Here is an 18549-nt window from a genome sequence, read left to right on the forward strand (position 1 = left end):
AGTCAAGGGAAAAGTAGAGTTTGACAACTAGAGGCAAAGTATAGCGTAACCTGTCTAGGGGAGGCTAGATGCTCACACTTAGGAAGAGACATCAATACTGCCTGAGGTGATCTGACACTAGAGGGAGATATAACGGAAGTGAAGACAGAATGTGATTGGATGATTACAAGGAGAGCTAATGAGGGACAGGTGAGAGGAATATGGAGTGGTTGGGAGGATTAACAACTGATGAACAACTAAGGACTTTCGACCTGGCATCCCCTATTGTGGGCATTCTTTTGGCTCTTTTCCGTAACAAGAACTAAGTGAACCGTGTGGTTCCGTGTAACGCATTTTATAGATTGTGGCTTTGTCTCCATGCGCTACAGCTCGGTTTCAGATCATTCATTTGGGCCCTGCTACAGTAGTGCTTAGGAGGCAGTAGCACTAATAATGTGAGTTCTGGGAACGCAGACCGTATACTTTCAAAATGTATGTTGTAAAATTGTGAAAATAGCTAAAATAGCAGATCTACAAGCTCACAATGACCTCGTAGATCTAGAATGAGAGCATGGGCGTGGTCGTGACAATTCCTTAGTTGGACAGAATGCACTGATAATTTGAAGTTTTTTTTATCCACTTAAATCCTATTTCACTGACTGCAGTCTCCCAGGGGCCTATTTGGTCAACTTCTATATTTCTCTCTATACCAAATCTCTTCCGCGAAAATAGCCAATGTTCAAAGTCACAACACGTCAAGTTGTGAGCTTGTAGAGTGGCTATTTTTGCAAAATGTTTAGCCTACTATGACATGCCTAGAATAGTGATGCTGGGGTTCATGTGGTTAAACCATAAATCTTACAGACAAGAAGGGATGCCTTCTTGAAAAGCGAGACTGTTTCATGTACTAGCCACTGCACCTGCTGTACTCTACAAGACTTTCTCACTTAACACACACCATGGAGACTATTATTTCAAGTCCAGTGGTGCTTCTGCAGCAGTGTTTATACCCTATCACACACACACACACACACCTACAAATAGGAATGGTTTCTTACTGACAAGAAAAGGACACACTTGTTAGGCAGTCCTTGTTATGCAGCGGTCTGTCTAACTAACTACACCATATAAGACCCCTTGAGTACAGCTTCTCTCATTAAACAACCGCTACAGTACACCAACATTGCTATTCTAACAGCAGCTTCATTCAGCAGCAGCAGGCGTCACACAAGAGGATCGCACAGACGTTCCTCCTGAAGCAATCAAAGTGTTCTGATGTTATCGTGAAGCCCTTAGTACGCCTCGGCAGCACCGTCAGGAGACTTGTGATTGCGTCGCTGACCCCTCCGCCACTAATTAACCACCTGTGAGAGCTAGGCCCTGTCACAATTATTACATAGTAATCGTGTAATCGCAATTATTTGAGATAATCACAATTATTTAGCATAATAAAGATACTAAAGATTTTCCTATATTTACAAAAATTGTGGAAATGGCAATCTGCAAGCTTACTTGTCGTATCGCGACACGTTGTGAGCTTGGAGATCTGCTATTTCCACTATTTGCTAATTCCACTATTTTGCTATCTCCACTATTTGCTATTTCCAAAAAAAAATCCCAATATTTTAAATACATTTTGAAAGTATAACATTATTAAATATAGCCTATTTTGGTCATAGTTACATTATTTATTTTGATTATTGGTACCGGTCATTGTCACCGTCAGTCATTTCTTTGTATGTTGAAGTTATTTTTCTTATCTGGCCCCGTGCAATTTTCGTTAAAAAAATACGCACGTTGTGAACTTGTTGTGAGCAGCTATTCTTACACTTATACAGTACTTAGGTGGTTAAATAAAAACAAATCAGTTTATGTGTGTATTTCATACCTACTCATTTTGCTTGTTCACTATATAAGTAGGTCTTATTGTCGGTATCAGCTGAGAACGAGGGCGTCTATCCCCATTTCAATGCACTGCTAGACCAGTGGCTCTCATTTCCCACTTAGTGGGGGTCCCTTGAGGGGGTTCCAAACAGACACTTCTGCTCCTTTTCACTTACTGCTCCTTGAAATTTAAATGTTTGAGAACCACTGCATTGACCTCTGCGAGAAGGATTGCCGTCTGAGGTGGAGCTTAACACCTACAATCAGCTCCAAGTACTTACCATGTCTTTAGTTCAGTGGTTCTCAAACTGTTTCATGTCAAGGACCCCCAAAATTATATGTATTTGGCCGCGGACCCCCATCTCAAAATATTTAGTTCCAGGGACCCCCAGAAGCAAAGATTTGAGTTGAACAAAAATAACCATATTCAAAGATTTGCACTCATTTTTCACGAAAAATAGCAGATCAACAAGCTTGTAGCGTGAGCTTGTAGATCTGCTATTTTTGAATAGCCAAAATATAAAATATGCTTAAAGTGGTTGAAATGATTGTGACGCTGTATTAACACATTCTGCTGGGGACCCCCTGGAACCCCGACAAGGACCCCTGGGGGTCCCCGGACCCCACTTTGAGAACCAACACTTTAGTTAACCTATCGGTGCTAATCATATGCTGAGTTGCCCGGGAGTTGCCCAAGATCGAGCCCTAGATCGAACCCAGAACATTGTGGTCCAATAGCTACCAGACATACCGTATATTGAAGTCTAATATATACAATTTTTTTACAAAATGTATATCTATCAAAACTTTATTTGTGCTTACGTATATTTGTTTGCTTATAATTGAAATGTTCTCAAATATAAAAACTTTAACCAAATTAACATTTTACAGACTCAGTTCATGGTCTTTTTTTTTTTACATCGCTCAAAACATCGGTGGTCTAGAACTATCCTATCCTAGGATCGGCATCAGACTGCACAATGTGGCATAGGTCCAGCTCTCTAATAGGGTGGTCTCGACAGGAATCAACCTCTACGTAACCCCGTCCACTGTGGCGCCCTGTGCCACTTATCGTGACTGTATAACGGAGAGAGGTTAGATAAAGGACTGTGTTTACAATACATACGCTCAGATGCATGTCGGCCAGACATCCAACCTACACTGTGCAAATATTGATTCGGTACACATCTACCAGTAATATTACCATCATATTGTCAGTGATAACACTGACAATATGATGAGAATACTGTGTGTGTGCGCGCCTGTGCGTGCACATGCCTGCACACAAAATGTGACTAAAGAAAACCACTAAATCAAGCACCAGGTTGTATTAGATATTAACAATTACTTTTGTGTCCACTAACGTAGAGAGATTGGGACTCATGAGAACAAAATGTGAAATGGAAATAGAATGTATTTGCAATGTGCTCATTGGAACACCAATGAGCACATTGCAGAGCACCAATGAGCACAATCAGAATTGAACACGGTCTGTCAAACAACCAAGGGAGGTGCAGCAGGGTTAGAGCTTTGCATATCAGTGGAAAAAAAACATAGAAAACTGTTTTTTCACAGGAAAATGGATCTAAACAACACAAAACCACAGACCACACAAACCACAATTTATTTTTGCATAGATGCTAGGTTTGATCTCTGCTACCCTCTAGTTACTTTATAGCACATTTATCTTTATGCGCGCACCGGCGACAGCTGTGGTATTTGAAAAACCAGTTACAGACCCATAAGGGTCCATTTGGTTCCTAACTATCATTTAGCTGGAGACCCCCTGAAACTCCCTCAAGGACCCCTGGGGGTCCCCGGACCCCACTTTTAGAACCAACTCAAGTACAGTACTTGAGTAAATGTACTTAGTTACTTTACACCACTGGACGAACTTCATTACATCCGACACAAATGTCCACATAGACTTGAGGATGAACTGATTACTGATTTGGTGGTCACGGCCCTTGTGACCTCACAAAGCAGTTATACTTGTCCATACCGTAACTAAAGAACTATGCTAATCATGACAACATTTCACACTAATGTGTAATAAGACAACATGATGAAGTGGAGATTTTGGTGGTCAAAGGTCAAGGTCACCTCACATCGGTCCTATTCTCATGAACGCAATATCTCAGGAACATCTGGAGGGAGTTTCATTACACCTGGGCACAAACATACAGGACTCAAGGGGTGCATCCCAAGTCTCTTAAATTGCATCCACGTTTCCCTGATCTGCGTCTCATTCCCTCCCCTAGAGGATGCATGGAGATACGCAAGGAAAACATGCAAGGAAATAAAGAGGAAACATAGAAATGTGTATTTAGATAAATAAGATGTAGGGGTGCAACCGTTAATTGAAGTAATTGATTTAATAGATTATTTAATAATAATTGATAATAATAATTCCTTTTAACAGGTCGTTCATGAAAGTCCTTGCGGTCTTGTTTCCAATGAGAACCTGTGAGCAATTAGGGGTTAAGAGTCTTGCTCAGGGACAAATTTCATTTCATCGACACATATGCTGGCCTGGCCTGGAATAGAACCTGGGGCAACCAGGGTCTCTGGCTCCCTAGGCGGGCTCACTAACCACTCAGCTATGGCCGCCCCAAATAATCAATAATTTAACAAAATAATCAATTGACAATCGATCCCTATTTTGGGCATGAAAACTGAAAATCATTCAAAAATAGTGCAAATAGCAGAGATCTGACAAGCTCAGAACGTAGCTATTTTCACAATTTTTGCACCACACCGTTGTGTGATGAAATATGGCTATATGTGATTAATCAATTCATTGATAATATAAAAAATATATATAAATAGATAAATATTTAAAAACCGAAATCTCGATTATGCAATGAATCGAAAAAGTTATCAATAAAAATATACAAAAATAATTGATAGTTGCAGCCCCCTGAGGCATCATGGGAAACAACGTCTGTTCCTGATTGCATCGGCACAGCTGGATCTGCTGCCAGCGTCTGTCACTACCGTTATAATCACACGTAACCCCACCCCCCCGCCTTCATGACTCTGTTTACACACGTGTACATTTACATTGTTATTGAGTCATTTGTCATAGTTTTCCACACTGATAGAGCTGCTCATTAAAGTGGCAATGGCTGCCAGTCACTTTCCCCACTGTAGTTTCACATCGACATCCACCCGCATGTAACCGACATTTGCAACACAGACACACCGACACATAACACACACGCGACATTTGCTTTTACCGACACACACTATTTCTCGACGTCTCTCGCTCTGTCTCACACCCACCATTCTTAACATCGTATTAATTTATGCATTTTCTAATTAACTTATGCACCCCCCCCCCTCGCTGCATAACCGACCGCTTATGCGCTTAACCAGCACTCGTATTCAACGACGACCCCCCCCCCCCCGTCCCAATCCCACTCTCATTCTGTGAGAAACACTGCACACATTATTACACTCAAATGACACGCAGAACAATTAATGATAAGGTTGTGTGGTCTCGCTTTATCAGTGACAGTTTAGTGGGGGCTGTCTATGAGATAAAATGCATTTAATTAATTCTGTTATATTATGAAAAAGTACAAGGCATTTACACTTGCACTCTTTCCCTGCCAGCTAGATTTGAGACGCACACAAGGATAAACTGATTAGAGTTTGGTGGTCAATTTCAAGGTCACTGCAACCTCCCAGAATATAATTCATGTCAATATATATAAATACATTTAACATACATACGTGCTTTATTAGGCCAACTGCTCCTTAACATACATTTCTAATCAGACAATCACATGGCAGCGACTCAATGCATTTAGGCCTTTACACTGTTGCAGTGATTTAAATGACTTTGAACGTGACATATGGTCAGGGTTGCCAGATCTGCTTATTATAATTTCCCTGCAAGATTTTATTTGAAAATAGCCGATCTACAAGCTCACAACGCGTCGCATCGCGACGCGTTGTGAGCTTGTAGATCTGCTATTTTCAAATAGCTGATGTATATGTTAAAGTGCTCATGTGGCCCATAGTCGCTTCTTTTGGGCTGGTTTTCCTAGACCTGGTTGCTTGTTTCTCTCACAGAATCTGGCAACACTGCATATGGTTGGTGATGCCAAACGGGCTGGAAACCAATAGGGTTTTACAAAGAATGGTCCGAAAAAGAGAAAATATCCAGTGAGACGCAGTTAAAAACAACAGAGTTGTTGTGGATAATGGATAGGAAAGGATAATGGTCAGACAACAGCGACTGAAATAACCACTCGTTACAACTGAGGCATGCAGAAGAGCATCTCTGAATGCCAAACACGTGGAACCTTGAGGCAGATGGGCTGCAGGCAGCAGCAGAAGACCATGCCAGGTGCCACTCCTGTCGGCTATGAACAGGAAAGGAAACTGAGGCTGCAATTAGCACAGGCTCACCGAAATGTGACAATAGAAGAATGGAAGAACGCTGCCTAATCCGACGCATTCTCTAGTTTCTCTGTAATCCTTAGAGATGGTTGTGCCTGAAAATCCGTCGCGTCGTGAGCCTGTGGGTCTGCTTTTTCCGCAATATTTGAAATAGAGTTTATGAGTTTAATACGGTGTGACTATAGAGTCTCGAACTCCTGACGTAACTCCGTTATCCCCTGGGTCACGGACAGTGGTGGAAAAAGTACTAAAATGTTTTACTTAAGTAAAAGTATCGATACTGCAATGTAGAAGTACTCTACCTGTTACAAGTAAAAGTCTGGAATTCAAAATTTACTTGAGTGTGAAGTATATCGTCCAGCCATAATCATACCTAAAATGAGCCAGAACTCCACTTATTTAATTAGTACACAGAATTAGTTAAAAATATAGAAGTCTGCCCAATGTTCCCCAAAAGGCAGGACAGGTGAAGAGTGGGGGATACCTGGCCATTTACAGTGTAAAGACAGCCTCTGTGACCAAGACAACACCTCACTTTGGATAACAAAAGAAGCATGTGTTTTCACCTGGACTAGAAAGCTTTTGTCTCATTGTATTCACTTCGTTTGAAGCCCGGCACCATGTGGATCTATTTAGCATGTCTGTGAGAGCCGTTGTCTCCCCCATCCCCGTTTTAAGAACAGAGCTACTGGTGGAGTTTAAACCTGGGTTAAAATACAATGTTACTAAGATGCTAGTATCCTTTGGGGAAAATATATACTGAAGTTAAAATGAACAAAAGTATTTAACTATGGCCTGTGTAGGTTTAATATAGGTAAAAGCCAGGAGAAGTAAAACGTATTCACATGAATGGATGCTGTGTCATGAAAGTCTTTAAAGTTAACTATTGTTTACAGATGAATAAGAATGTAATTCCTGGTGTCATTCTAAAGTGTATATTGTGCAAAGTATTAATCTAATAACAAAACTTCATTGTGAAACATGGTTCTGTACTGAAATTGGATATTGCAAAATTGACTCCCATGTACTGTGTGATCTTAGTACATTATGCGCAGTAGCTGTCCGCCCGGCCACGACGGTTCAGCTCCTGATTGGCTGAGAAGAGACAGAGGAGGAGCTCTTGTTAAACAGCGTCTCTTTCGAATCTACTGTATATAAACATGTTGTTTAGAGAGTAGCAGGGTGCTGCCTTTCTGGACCCTTGCAGTAACCATTTCTTGATTCTCCTTGTCGACAAATAAAGAAAGGAGAAGAAACTTTATCACCTTGGATTTGATGTCTCCTTTGTCCTAACATTCTCACTAAAGATTTGCGTTGCTCCACGGCTTTAATCCACGGTGTTGCCACACAGATTATACATCAATTGGCGTTGTCGAATGTAGTATATTTGATAACATAACATACATATTTGCTAGTATTATTAAACTTCACAAGTCTACAGTACAAGTAGGCTACAGAGAGAAGAAGTGGATTGAGTCAGAGAGAGGTGCCGGGTTGTCTGAGCAGGGTGTGGGTGCTCTTAGCATTTTCTTTGTCTTACCTGCAGGAGACAGAGAGCATGTCCCCCCCATTTCCCCCTTCCTGCCCTTTACAGTTGCAAATGTGGGGCCGGGAGGTGGGGGGCTCACCTTTGAAGGCTGACACACCCATACATGTTACCTCCTCTTATTCAAAATGTGACCACTGCTATAAAGAACCATACTGAAGTGTATCTAACTGTGTGTGCCACTCCAGGCCGTTGGGCTGTGGAGATGGTTGGCTGTTCTATACTGTCTGTACTGTCTGAATAAACTGGAAGCAACGAAACCTCACTAACTAGTGATGACTCCTTCATTCTACAACCATTCATTCTCATCTCTGGGACAACAAACTTAACTGCAATATGGCGTTGTTGGCAACTACGAAAGCAATAGAAACCTTTAAGTCTGTGGTTTTTAGATACCACATTATGGCGTCAAGTTGGCAGTAGCGTTGGTTTGTTTTTTTGGGGACGCAAGTCTCCAGGGATACTGAGCCAGGCGTCGAAAGAACGTGCGGCGGGACATCGGGACGACATGGCGACAACTTTTCGAGAATCTACAAGGAGAGGACTTCATGACCAGATCTAGGACGGCTGTACGACTCATCTGGCTGCTCAACATATCTTCTGCGATCGCTAGAAGGGCGCGCTGCGGTGCGGACGGCAGGGCGGAGAAATTGGTGTGTCGAATTTCTTCGTGGCGGGTATGTTGTGGGGAGAGGACAGCGGGTGCCGGCAGAGCGGAGGACTTGCGATGAAGGGGTTCTTCGTGAAGAGTGTGGTAACACATCTTCAGCGATCGCGAGTGGAGCGCTCTGTTGTAAACATGCAGCTATCTGTTGGAAAATCTGGGTACGGCGCTGGAGCACGGCTGGGGTGAGGGGATGACATTGAGGGAGACTGCGAGAGTGACATTATCGAACGGGACACTGCGCATATGGGACCTGGGGTTATGTTTTTGTGATGAGCGTGGGTTAAACTGTGGGGCTATAGCTGCCAGGGGAAGTGTTGCGAGGGTATTTTTTTACTTTCTGGTCTCCTGTGTTTAATGTGAGTTTACTTTGTGGGTTATTGTTTCATTGGGGGGTACGCTGCCTTCTTTTTTCCGTGTGGGCACTTTCGTGGTAGTTGTCATATATGCTTGATGGTACGGTGTAAAACTTAGGGATAAGAATTAGGCTATCTTTTAGTATATTTTGGTGACTGGGCGAGGGGGACATTGATCTTGGGGGGTGGTGTTATCGCTTGGTGGGCGTGATTCGACTGTGTGCTGTCAGCTTCCACTGGGTGGGGGCTGTGTGATGTTTTATCCTGGAGTTTAAAAGGCTAACAGAGGGATCCTGCACGCTGATTAGTTTTGGGGGTGTCTATTTGATGTAATTCACCGTGTCGCTGTACTATGTAATCTTGGTTTTTGTATGTGCATTGTTCTGTGTGATGTTGTTTGCTGTTTTAGTTTTCCTGAATGTTAACTTTTTTTTCCTGGTTGGTGTTCCGGTCGCTTTTCATGGGGGGCGGTTTCTTTGTGTTTCTTTTGAAATATACGTGTTTGTGAGAGACGTTTCATGTCTCTCATGGGGGGAATGTAGTATATTTGATAACATAACATACATATTTGCTAGTATTATTAAACTTCACAAGTCTACAGTACAAGTAGGCTACAGAGAGAAGAAGTGGATTGAGTCAGAGAGAGGTGCCGGGTTGTCTGAGCAGGGTGTGGGTGCTCTTAGCATTTTCTTTGTCTTACCTGCAGGAGACAGAGAGCATGTCCCCCCCATTTCCCCCTTCCTGCCCTTTACAGTTGCAAATGTGGGGCCGGGAGGTGGGGGGCTCACCTTTGAAGGCTGACACACCCATACATGTTACCTCCTCTTATTCAAAATGTGACCACTGCTATAAAGAACCATACTGAAGTGTATCTAACTGTGTGTGCCACTCCAGGCCGTTGGGCTGTGGAGATGGTTGGCTGTTCTATACTGTCTGTACTGTCTGAATAAACTGGAAGCAACGAAACCTCACTAACTAGTGATGACTCCTTCATTCTACAACCATTCATTCTCATCTCTGGGACAACAAACTTAACTGCAATATGGCGTTGTTGGCAACTACGAAAGCAATAGAAACCTTTAAGTCTGTGGTTTTTAGATACCACAAGTGAAAGTACAAAAGTATTGGTATGAAAATGTACCGAAAGTACCGAAAGTACAAAGTACTCATTATGCAGAATGTCCCATTTCACAAGTTGTGTAAATGTATAAAATGTCTAAAAACGTTTTGAAAATAGCAGATCTACAAGCTCACAATGCGTTGCATCGCGACGCATTGTGTGCTTGTAGATCGGCTATTTTCAAATGGCCGAAATGTATATAGGGCTGAAGTGGTTAATATATTATGTTTTGTAATAATAATCAAAATCTACAAAGAAACTAGTTAAGTTTTTAAATAATTGTAGTGGAGTAAAAGTACAATATTTGACTCTGAGATTTGGTGGAGTAGAAGTAAAAGTATTGAAATTTGGAAATACTCCAGTAAAGTAAATACTACCTCAAAATTGTACTTAAGTACAGTACTTGAGTAAATGCACTTAGTTACTTTACACCACTGGTTTCTCTGTAATCCTTAGAGATGGTTGTGCATGAAAATCCGTCGCGTTGTGAGTTTGTGGGTCTACTTTTTCCGCAATATTTGAAATAGGGTTTATGAGTTTAACACCTATAGAGTATCGAACAAAGTACTCATTATGCAGTAATGATGACTTATAGGGTCATCTTAGCATCACAAGAACTGTGTTCCATAAATAAGGTTTGTGACTCTGTGTCGTTTATGATATTGAGTTACATTTGATCTGTCTGTGTTTGGAGAAAATGTATTTATTTGCTTACTCTTTGGATAAATTTGTACTTTTTCCATATGTATAACATCCATAGCCGCCTGGCTCATTTGTTTATTTTTGGAACACAGTTCTTGCGACGCTATTGAGACCATATGGTATTTTCAATGGAAAAAATGACTCTGTGACTCAGGGTGATAGCGGCCTGTAGCGGCAGTGATGTCAGACTTCAAGTTCTCTATAGGATCCTTTCAGCAATGCCAATCCATGCTGTGTGACTGCGGTGTAGAGCAGTGGTTCCCAAACTAGGGGTCGGGACCCCCCTGGGGGGTCCCCAAGTTATTTTGGGGGGTCCCCAGATGATAAGCTTGATGTCCAATATTGTCTTCTCACTCTCAGCATAAGTGTATACCGGGTAACTGCACATTTTTCTAAAGTAACAATTTAATGACTTTTAAGACCTTTTTAATACAAAAAATGGCCAAATTATCAAATATTACGTAAGAAAGAGGCAAACATTGTGAAAATAGCCGATCTACAAGCTCACATCGCCTCGCAGTGCGAGGCGTTGTGAGCTTGTAGTTCGGCTATTTTCACAATATTTATCTGTGGAAACCGAGACAAACTAAATGTAATGCCTACATTCCAAGTGCTTTTCAGGGTGGGGCGGTCCACAGTTCAAATATGATTATTTTGGGGGGTCCCCAGTTCAAATATGATTATTTTGGGGGTCCCCAGTTCAAATATGATTATTTTGGAGGGTCCCCAGTTCAAATATGATAATTTTGGGGGGTCCCCAGTTCAAATATGATTATTTTGGGGGGTCCCCAATTCAAATATGATTATTTTGGGGGGTCCCCAGTTCAAATATGATAATTTTGGGGGGTCACGGCCTGAAAGGTTTGGGAACCCTTGGTGTAGAGTGCTTGCTTGATGATACTATACCTATGATAACATGGGCCCCCAAGCTGGCCAAGTGGCGGACCACCTCATAGCCTATCCCCCTGGATCCTCCTGTCACTATGGCAACCTTGCCATCTTGTCTGGGCATCACTGGAAGAGGCAGACGAGGACAGACAGAGAGCAGAATGAGATCTGATAAATATGACACTCTATCTTTATTAAAGAAACCTACAAGCTTCCATTTCGCAGAGCAAAGGTTCCTTTAAAGATCAGTAAAATGACTTAATTAATATAGCATCATAATCAGTTTAACCCCTTTAATTTTATACTTTGGCTATTCAAAAATAGTCGATCTACAAGTTTGCAATGCATCGTAATGATACGTGTTGTGAGCTTGTAGATCTGCTGTTTTTGAAAAATTTTACAATATCTTGAAGAAATGTGAACATTTTGAAATGTATGAACACAAATCTTCTTATGGGGGTCCCTGGCACAAAATCCTTTCAGAAAGGGGTCTGTGCTGCGGCCAAATACATATACATTTTGTGGTCTTTGATATGAAAATGTTTGAGAACCACTGCTTCAGATATTCCACAAAAAGACAACAGGAGTAAGTTTAGAGTAGCTTTCAGCAGAAATAACGTAAGAAGGCCAACAGTAAAATTGTGGATGCACACGTGAAAATGGAGGCTATAATACTGTATATAAAACTTCAAATCAATCAAATCTTTCCGATTAATTTGACCAGGATCGGTGTCTCTGTCTCTTATTTTAAAATACATATGAATTAGCAGTGATGGAAGAAGTACTCACATGTTTTACTTAGTAAAAGTATCAATACTGCAATGTAGAAACACTCAGTTACAAGTAAAATGCCAGATTTCTAAATGTACTTGAATAAAAGTACAAAAGTACTGGTATCAAAATGTACTTAAAGTACCAAAAGTAAAAGCCTGCCATTGTGCAGATTGTCCCATTTCACAAGTTTTCAAATGTATAAAAATCTTTTGAAAATAGATCGGCTATTTTCAAATGGCCGAAATGTATATAGGGCTGAGGTGGGTGAATAATTGTGTAATAATAATCTAAATCTACAAAGTAACTAGTACCTAAAGTTTTGAAATAATTGCAGTGGAGTAAAAAGTACAATAGTTTCCTCATATAGTGCAGTAGAAGTAAAAATATAAAAAATTGGAAATACTTAAAATTGGACCATTGTACTTGAGTACAGTACTTGAGTATATGTACTTAGTTTACACCACTGTGAATTAGCTGGAGTGCGCAAATAGAGCGCAGTTCTGACTTGCACTAACTTAAGGCAACGTTGTCGCCATGAAACGCGTTTGTTTACAGTCAGTGCTAGCCTTGGATCATAAGACGGTCGTCTGTCATGACCGTCATGGATGAACTTCAACATAGTGTTTGCGCTTTCTTCATTTAGAGCCTGTACATCTACATAAACGTTCAGATTTCAGATATAAAGTGCTTAACCAATGGCCACGGATGTTGCTATTCACTTCGGGTGGGTATAAGTACCCGTATCTTCCGTATTGTTCAATAAAAAGCATTTAAATCCGATTGGTTGCCGTTTTCTCATAGAGTTATGATGTATATCAGAGTGCAATACACCTCCCAACCGACAGGGTCGCAAAGTTGAAAGAGTGCAGAGAAAATGGCTACCCATCCGATTAAAATGCTTTTTATTGAATAATACGGAAGATTCGGGTACTTCTGAGGTCCCGAACATAATTGTAACATCCGTGGCCATGCGGTAAGCACTTTATATTTTACATCTGAACATTTATGTAGATGTACGGACCAAAAAGGGAGAACGTGCAAACGCTATTTTGAAGATCATCCAAGACTAATATATGACAGTCTTGTATCAAAGCTACAGTCAGTACATAAACCCCTATGATCAACATTATTGCTTGATTTATTTGTTTACTGATAGCCATAGGTGACGTAACTAACGTTACAACACACTTGCTTTTAAACACATTGACTGAAATGTGAGTGCAACATGTTTGACTTCCAACAGGGAGACAGTGCTACACTACAATAATAAGAAGTGGACCGACCTGGCAACTTGAAGGGTCTGCTAAACAGTTGAGCTAGCAGCACCTTAAACCCGACCAGATATAACCTGAAAACAGGCAGAATATAAGTTAGAAGAATAGACATCATTCTATCAGTATCTGTTCTGTCTGTAACGGTAGCAGAAGAACTAGAGTGCGTCGGGGAAACGCAGTTCCGTGTGTATGTTTGAGGACGCGTTCCAATATGAAACAATCCTGCTCCAACATGAAACCTTGCACCCATCTACGGTACAACACTGGGGGATCTGTCTGCATAGCCAGTTTACACAGAAACGTCCAGTTCTTGTGTGTGCGTGTGCGTGTGCGTGTGTGTGTATTTTTTTAAACATATGCTTCTAACCGAAGGCAGAGATCATAGCTTAGCTATATAAAGGTACAAAAAGGGCGTTTGTGTCATAAGCCAAGCTGTACTCAAAATACTAATTTACGATTTGTTCAGGATGTCTGATCACCCTTAGTCATAGATAAAGCGTAAGGATGCTTAACAAACAATTAAACTAAACTTAGTGCTTAAAGGGATATTTCACTTTCAAAAAAACTTTTGGTCATTTTATCGTCTACTCAGGTCAGGCGTCTACTATATTATATATATATATATACATACATACATACATACATACATGCATGCATGCATGCATACATACATACATACATGCATGCATGCATGCATGCATGCATGCATGCATGCATGCATGCATACATACATACATACATACATACATACATACATGCATGCATGCATGCATGCATGCATGCATGCATGCATGCATGCATACATACAGATACATACATACATACATACACACACATATTTGCACAAGGCCCAATTTGCAAAGGTGCCCAGTTGTCCTGTATCCATCTCAACTGCCCTGCATTGGCTGCTTGATGTTGTGTGTGATCCAGCATTGTGGAGCTGCCATATTGCCATGTTCAGCTGTCTATCTGTCGCATTAACCACTGGGAGCAGTAACACTGGCTGAGAGAGTGGAAGGATAATACACTACTTTGCTGAACGTTAATTTCCCAGGGTGGGCTCATTGAACATGCTTGTATAGCAGGGCAGCTGTCTCTCGCAGCCTCAGTCTAATAACTCCTCTGGCCAATAGGGATTCACGGTTCACCTACAGCTGACTGTCAGTTTTTTTTTGTTTCCTGGCTTCGCATGGGACAATTTCAAGCTGCACAATGTAACTTTCTCTAGCCCGGATTTGAACCCGGTTTCCTGCGCAAGTGCTGAAATCTTTACCATTGAGCTAATAGAGCCTGCCTGCTTGCTCAGGGGATAAATTAAAGCTTGACCATTGGGTCAAACTTTGTGTCAGTTCCTGTGTCTATAGGTGAGACACGGCCTTTGACACTATCTAAATGTCTCAATAAAAGAGCAGGGAGGCAAAATACAACCACCCCAATTGTATAAGTTATATTGTGTTAACATACTCTACCATACAGACTCAGAGTGGACAACATTACATTTTATTAATAAAAAAAAGTTACAAGTGCCACTTTCAGTCCAGTGCATGTACTCTTTTTTTAAACCACATAGAAGAGGAATGATATGCAGCTGTGATAAGCAAAGGATTAGCATGCCTATTGTGAAATCCTGTCATTTATGCAGTCTGTGTATGCATACTATAAGAATACTGGAGCTAATTAGCACCAGCATTGGCTTATCATGACAGATAGATAGATAACAATATTGTAGATGCAAAGAAGAAATGTTACAGCCGTGTCTGAGCCTATTTTAGAACCCACATCTTGCAGCTCTAGCAAGACGACATGACCATATTCAGTGCTGAGAATGGTTGAAGCGTTTGCTTTCATGGCAGGTGAGCCCATGTGGGTTATTTATTTTTTATTGCACCTGTGTGGATCCTCTGTGAACTGTCTGTGTAGCAGCGTGACACATCACAGAGCAGCTTCAGTGACGGTGCAAAAGGGTTTATATATATATATATATATATATATATATATATATATATATATATATACACCTCAGGTTTCACCTGTAAACCTGTAATGTGACAATAAAGCTGAGTCTGATTCTGAAGCCTCACTTACAAGTTACACCTGGGATTTGGAGTATAAGTCAATGTAAATGTGAAGATATTGGCACTGATGCTAGATCACAGCCTTTTCCATGGCAATGAGGCCATAGTTTTTGTTCTCTTCTTTGGGTTTGCCCCAATTTTAGGGTTGTCATATCACAGTGTCTGCAAATTGCACACCGTCTCGCCAAATACAGGACACACCGTCGCCCATCCCTGCAGCAATGTAGAGCAGTCATTCCCAGCCTTTGTTAGTGTTGTATGGCACCCACTTTGGCAAAGATAAAGCAGCAGGACATGTACTATCAAATTAGGGACTTCTCATAATTAGTTACTACCTTGAGTCAATTAGGAATATATAATCAGAGGTGGCAAATACGTACAGCACCTGAATAAAGATTGAAGCCTAATTTATACTCTGTATATAACGGTGTTGTGGTGGTGTGTGTGTGTGTGTGTGTGTGTGTGTGTGTGTGTGTGTGTGTGTGTGTGTGTGTGTGTGTGTGTGTGTGTGTGTGTGTGTGTGTGTGTGTCCTCGAGAACCATTCATGTGTGTGTATCGCTGAGGACTTGAGAGAATGATATGCCGAGTAGGAACTCAGTCGTATCAGCGTTTGTCGAGAAATATGCCTATATTGTAAATCTATAAATCGACAAATCTCTGCATCTGTCTGTGTTAGTCTGGGTCACTTTTATGCTCATATACTATGGGCATCTCTGTGTTTGTCTGTCTGTCTTCCTGTGTCCCTTTTATGCCCATATATGTCATCGATATGACGTCATAGACTGGTCTCCTAGTTCTATGATAATGGCTAGTAGTAAGTAGCCTTCATGTGGCTCATAGGGCAGGAGCCTCTCCAGTTGCTATAGTGTGAAACGATTTGATGCCGCAAAAATTCCTATGCATTTGTGCAACTGCAAATGGCAAATAAACTCTTATCTTATGTACAACATTCCCCAGCCGTGATGTTCAAGTACACCCCGTGGACATGGTCGCAGGGTCCCAGGACTTCCCCAAATCCCAACCTTGCCGGGAAGCATTGGGTCACATTTCTATAGTCTTTGGTATGAGCCAGCCAGGGAATCGAACCCCTATACCTCCCAATCTCAGGGCGGACACTCTAACCAAACCACAAGGCCTCTGAGCTGGTTGATAATGGGTACTGCATCAAATACTCTGACAACGGCCGGGTACAACGGGTATGGCATAACCAAGGGGTGTGCGTTCCCAACATGGCATCGCCCTAGTATTTATAATTAGAGGAGAGGACGGGAAGAGGGGGGGAGGGGTGAGGTGAGGAGAGGAGGGGAGAGGAAAGGAGAGGAGAGGAGAGGAGAAATTATTATTTCTAGATGTGAGGGCCACGAATCGGCCCAAACCTCTAGTTTATATATATTATCATATAAGATTTGGTGGCCCCCTACAGCGACTCTGAGGACCCCCTATAGGGGTCCCGGGGCCCTGTTGAAGACCCCTGAACTAAACTAATCAAGACGGCCAGGGTTGACACCATATGTGGGCACGGCTGGTGACGTCACGTTACATCACGCCACGTCACGCCACGCCACGCCACGCCATAGAGAACACGTTATGAAACATCGACTCAAGACTATTATTTCCATCGCTGTGTGCCTCCACAATCTGAAGAAACTTGGAAGTTTGGCTGAAAGAGAGACTTTGCCTCCAGGCTTTGCCAGAAGCATGGAGCTCCTCCAGACTCACCCCGTCATCAAGGCCTTCGTCTGTGGCTCTCTCAGCGGAGCCTGCTCCACGCTGCTCTTCCAGCCCCTGGACCTGGTGAAGACCCGCCTGCAGGCCCAGCAGACCCTGCAGGGCGGCAGGCTGGGGATGGTCTCCATGTTCCTGAGGGTGGTACGAACCGAGAAGCCGCTCGGGCTGTGGAAGGGGGTGTCGCCGTCTCTAGCGAGGACCGTCCCGGGGGTGGGGATCTACTTCGGCGCCTACGACTGGCTAAGGCAGCGCTTCTTCCTGGAGGAGGAGGGGCCCCTGCGGGCCATGGACGCCGTGCTGCTGGGGGGCGGGGCCCGCCTGGTTGCCGGGGTCCTCCTCCTGCCCGTCACGGTCGTCAAGGCCCGCTTCGAGAGCGGCCGGTACGACGGCTACGGCAGCGTGAGTGGAGCCCTGCGGAGCGTCTACCGCGCCGAGGGAGCCGCCGCTCTGTTCTCCGGCCTGACGGCGACTCTGCTCCGAGACGCTCCCTTCTCCGGTCTCTACCTCCTGTTCTACGGCCAGACCAGAGCTCTGCTGCTGACCAGGGAGGTCAGAGGGTCGGCCTACTGGCCGCTGGCGCAGTTCGGCTGCGGCCTGGCGGCCGGGGTGTTGGCCTCGCTGGTCACCCAGCCCGCCGACGTGGTCAAGACGCACATGCAGGTGAACCCACGGCCGTACTGTAAGAGGACGACGGATGCGGTCCGGTACATCTACGCCGAACGTGGTTTCAGGGGGTTCTTCTGCGGTGCGGTGCCGCGTTCTCTGAGGAGATCCATGATGGCCGCCATGGCCTGGACGGTGTACGAGCAGACGATGGCCCGCGTCGGACTGCTGGGGGGCTCGACGCTCAAGTCGAAGGCAGATGATGGCGAAAATAGAGAAGAGTAAAAGACATACAATTAAAAAAAAAAAAAAAGTTCATTCTACACAGTTTTAGCCCAGAGATAAAAAAGGTATCATTGGGGCTCTGATGCAACATGAGGATGTTTGAAATTCAAAAGGTTGAGAATCATTGGCCTGCGTTACACTCGGATCAACATCATATCCACTTCTCAAACAACAACAATAGGCACTGCGGGTGGCAGTGGCTCGGGGGTAGAGTGGCCTTGCATGGTTTCCTCTGCCATCGGTGTATGAATGTGTGTGTG

The 18549-nt window shown here is 42.9% G+C and overlaps 2 protein-coding genes across 2 annotated transcripts in view; one reads left to right on the forward strand and one right to left on the reverse strand.

The window, feature by feature from the left end:
• LOC308105643 (polyprenol dehydrogenase) overlaps window positions 1–13729 on the reverse strand; it is a 69732-nt gene extending 56003 nt beyond the window's left edge. Inside the window, exons 1-2 of the mRNA XM_080456499.1 lie at window positions 13607–13729; window positions 11568–11675 (exon numbers count right to left, since the gene is read on the reverse strand). Of these exons, the coding sequence (XP_080312625.1) occupies window positions 11568–11675; window positions 13607–13712 (214 nt within the window). The 5' untranslated portion in view covers window positions 13713–13729. The remainder of the gene's footprint in view (window positions 1–11567; window positions 11676–13606) is intronic.
• Window positions 13730–17371: 3642 nt separating this feature from the next.
• LOC308073363 (mitochondrial glycine transporter A-like) lies at window positions 17372–18289 on the forward strand (the record flags this gene model as incomplete). The annotated part of the gene is made up of 1 exon (XM_080412233.1): window positions 17372–18289. One exon carries the CDS (start codon window positions 17372–17374, stop codon window positions 18287–18289), a length of 918 nt encoding a protein of 305 aa, XP_080268359.1.
• Between the last annotated feature and the right edge of the window lie 260 nt (window positions 18290–18549).

Source organism: Gymnoscopelus braueri, assembly GCF_963280865.1.
Source record: "Gymnoscopelus braueri genome assembly, chromosome: 18".
Lineage (NCBI taxonomy): Eukaryota > Metazoa > Chordata > Actinopteri > Myctophiformes > Myctophidae > Gymnoscopelus > Gymnoscopelus braueri.